Raw genomic sequence first — 3,051 nt, 5'->3', positions numbered from 1 at the left:
TGTTGCGGGTCTGGGAGGGCCGCTGGAGGGTGATCCCCTACGACGTCCTGCCCGACTGGCTGAAGGACAACGATTACCTGCTGCACGGGCACCGCCCCCCCATGCCCTCCTTCCGCGCCTGTTTCCGGAGCATCTTCCGCATCCACACCGAGACCGGCAACATCTGGACACATCTGCTGGGTGAGCAGGGGCTGCAGAGCCCGGGGGGGGGAGGCTGGGCTCCTTCCCCAAGCACCAGGGTGGACCTTGGTAGGTCCTGGGGGTCTCAAGAGGTTCCTGGCTCTGGGGTGGCTCCTGGAGCCCCCCCCGGGAGGGGGTGGGGGCATCTCCTCAGGGCTGGGGTCACTTGGTGGCTTTGCTGATGTTGCACAAGAGCAGGAGGGGGAAGAAGTGCCCTGGGTGCAAGGGGAAGGTCTCCAAACACTTTCTTCTGACACCCAGGGGTGGGTCAGGGGATCTTTTCCATAGGGACAGGACAAGGGGCACTGGGCACAAACTGGAGCACAGGAGGTTCCAGCTGAACATGAGGAGGAACTTGTTGACTGTGAGGGTAACAGAGCCCTGGGACAGGCTGCCCAGGGAGGTGCTGGAGTCTCCTTCTCTGGAGACATCCCAAAGCCACCTGGATCCTGTGGGATCTGCTGTGGGTGACCCTGCTCTGGCAGGGGGTTGGAGTGGATGATCTCCAGAGGTCCCTTCCAACCCTGATGACTCTGTGACTCTTCACCCTGCCCCTCACTGTGCTCCTGTCCCCAGCTCTGCTTGTCTGAGGTGACAACCTCAGCCAATGGCTGCTTGGCCAGGCCAGCCCTGGGGGGGGAGACCCCAGGACCATGTTCCTCTTGCCTCTTCCCTGAATTCATCCTTTCTTCTCCCTGACCACCCCTTGGGTGTCTTCCCTGCAGGTTTTGTCCTGTTCCTCTGCCTGGGGATCCTGACCATGCTACGACCCAACATGTACTTCATGGCTCCTCTCCAGGAGAAGGTGGTGTTTGGGATGTTCTTCCTGGGAGCAGTGCTGTGCCTCAGCTTCTCCTGGCTTTTCCACACTGTCTACTGTCACTCTGAGAAGGTCTCCAGGACTTTCTCAAAGTGAGTCAACACAAGGGAGGTTGGGTGGTCCTGGAGGAGGTTTCGGAAGCTGAAATCCTAAATGTGGGATTCTGGAGGGAAGGGAATGCTCATCAAATCCAGCCTGGAGGCCAGAGGGAACCCCAGCTGGATCCTAGAGGCCAGAGGGAACCCCAGCTGGATCCTGGAGGCCAGAGGGAACCCCAGCTGGATCCTGGAGGGCTCTGCCTTGTGCTGAGCATCTTAAATCCTCCAGCTTCAATAGAAACAGGCACCCTGGGAACCTGCAGCTCCCAAGGGAACAGCCCATGTCCTCTGGGAGCAGTCAGAGGGGTGTTGGTCTGATGGGACCTGGTAGTTTGGCAGTTTCCAACTTAGCAGGTGCTTTCAAAAACTCTCTTGGGATCAAATTTGGCCTGAAAGGAAAGGGCTGGAAACAAACCAAAGGATTCCTGGAAAAGGAGAAATGCTGGAGCAGAGGCTGGAGCAGAGGCAGGAGCAGAGGTTGCTCCAGGGGTTCAGCTCAGGAGAGATCCAGCTCACATCAGCCTCCACAGCCCCAGATGGGAGCTGGACCCCCGGAGGGTGCTGCTTGTACCCTTGACCCTCTCCAGAAACTTCTTAAGAAGAGTATGGCCAGTTGGTTAAGGGAGGTTCTCCTGCCCCTCTGCTCTGCCCTGGTGAGGCCACAGCTGGAGAAATGGGTCCAGTTCTGGGCTCTGCAGGTCAGGAAGGACAAGGAGCTACTGGAGAGGGTCCAGGGCAGGGCCGGCAAGTGCTGAGGGGACGGGAGCCCCTGCCTGTGAGGAAAGGCTGGGAGAGCTGGGGCTGTTCAGCTGGAGAGGAGGAGACTGAGGGGGGATCTCATCAACCCTCCTCAATATCTCCAGGGGTGTCAGCAGGATGGGGCCAGACTCTTCCCAGCAGTGCCCAGTGACAGCACCAGGGGCACTGGGCATAAACTGGAGCGCAGGAGGTTCCAGCTGAACATGAGGAGGAACTTGTTGACTGTGAGGGTGACAGAGCCCTGGGACAGGCTGCCCAGGGAGGTGCTGGAGTCTCCTTCTCTGGAGACATCCCAGCCCCTCTGGATGTGTTCCTGTGGGATCTGCTCTAGGGGATCCTGCCCTACAGGGGGGTTGGAGTGGATGATCTCCAGAGGTCCCTTCCAACCCCACCACTCTGCCCCTCCCAGACACTCCCTGTCCCTGCTTCCAGGGGGGCTGTGGTGACTGCTCAGGTGCAGAGGTAGGAGGGGAGGGACAGGAGGTGGATCTGGGGCCTGACTGTGAGTCTGTCATTGCCCCCTGGCTCTGCAGGTTGGATTATTCAGGAATTGCACTGCTGATCATGGGGAGCTTTGTCCCGTGGCTCTACTACTCCTTCTACTGCTCCCCTCAGCCAAGACTCATCTACCTCTCCATTGTGTGTGTCCTGGGCATCTCGGCCATCATCGTGGCCCAGTGGGACCGGTTTGCCACCCCCAAGCACAGGCAGACCAGAGCAGGTAGGAGCTTCTCCTTCCTCATCCCCAGACCCCAGCCCTGGGAGGAACTCTGGAAAGATCCCCTTGTTGGGATGATGGTTTTCAGCTGGAAGAGGGAGGTTGAGGTTGGAGATGAGGAGGGAATTCTTTGGTGTGAGGGTGGTGAGAGCCTGGCCCAGGTTGCCCAGGGAAGCTGTGGCTGCCCCATCCCTGGCAGTGTTGAAGGGCAGGTTGGATGGGGCTTGGAGCAGCCTGGGCTGGTGGCAGGTGTCCCTGCCCATGCAGGGGGATTGGATCTAGATGATCTTGAAGGTCCCTTCAACCCAAACCAGTCTGGGATTTTATTACCCCTTGGTGGGGATCTGGGCAGGACAGATCCCGCAGCAGCAGCTCCTCCTCTGGCCGTGCCGGGATTCAGCGCAGCTTGGGAGCTCGGAAGGGTTTAAAAAATACCCGGGTGGCTGCTGGGGGGAGTGGGGGGTGGAGCCCGGAGC

General features: G+C 59.5%; 1 protein-coding gene across 1 annotated transcript in view; it reads left to right on the top strand.

Moving 5' to 3' along the window:
- Window positions 1-6: 6 nt before the first annotated feature.
- Window positions 7-3,051, top strand: part of ADIPOR1 (adiponectin receptor 1) — a 4,404-nt gene continuing 1,359 nt past the window's right edge. The window contains exons 1-3 of the mRNA XM_009994062.1: window positions 7-180; window positions 906-1,092; window positions 2,391-2,578. Of these exons, the coding sequence (XP_009992364.1) occupies window positions 102-180; window positions 906-1,092; window positions 2,391-2,578 (454 nt within the window). The 5' untranslated portion in view covers window positions 7-101. The remainder of the gene's footprint in view (window positions 181-905; window positions 1,093-2,390; window positions 2,579-3,051) is intronic.

This window comes from Chaetura pelagica, unplaced genomic scaffold (genome assembly GCF_000747805.2).
Source record: "Chaetura pelagica isolate M959 unplaced genomic scaffold, ChaPel_1.0 scaffold470, whole genome shotgun sequence".
Taxonomy (NCBI): domain Eukaryota; kingdom Metazoa; phylum Chordata; class Aves; order Apodiformes; family Apodidae; genus Chaetura; species Chaetura pelagica.
This window is presented reverse-complemented; position numbering and strand designations above follow the sequence as displayed.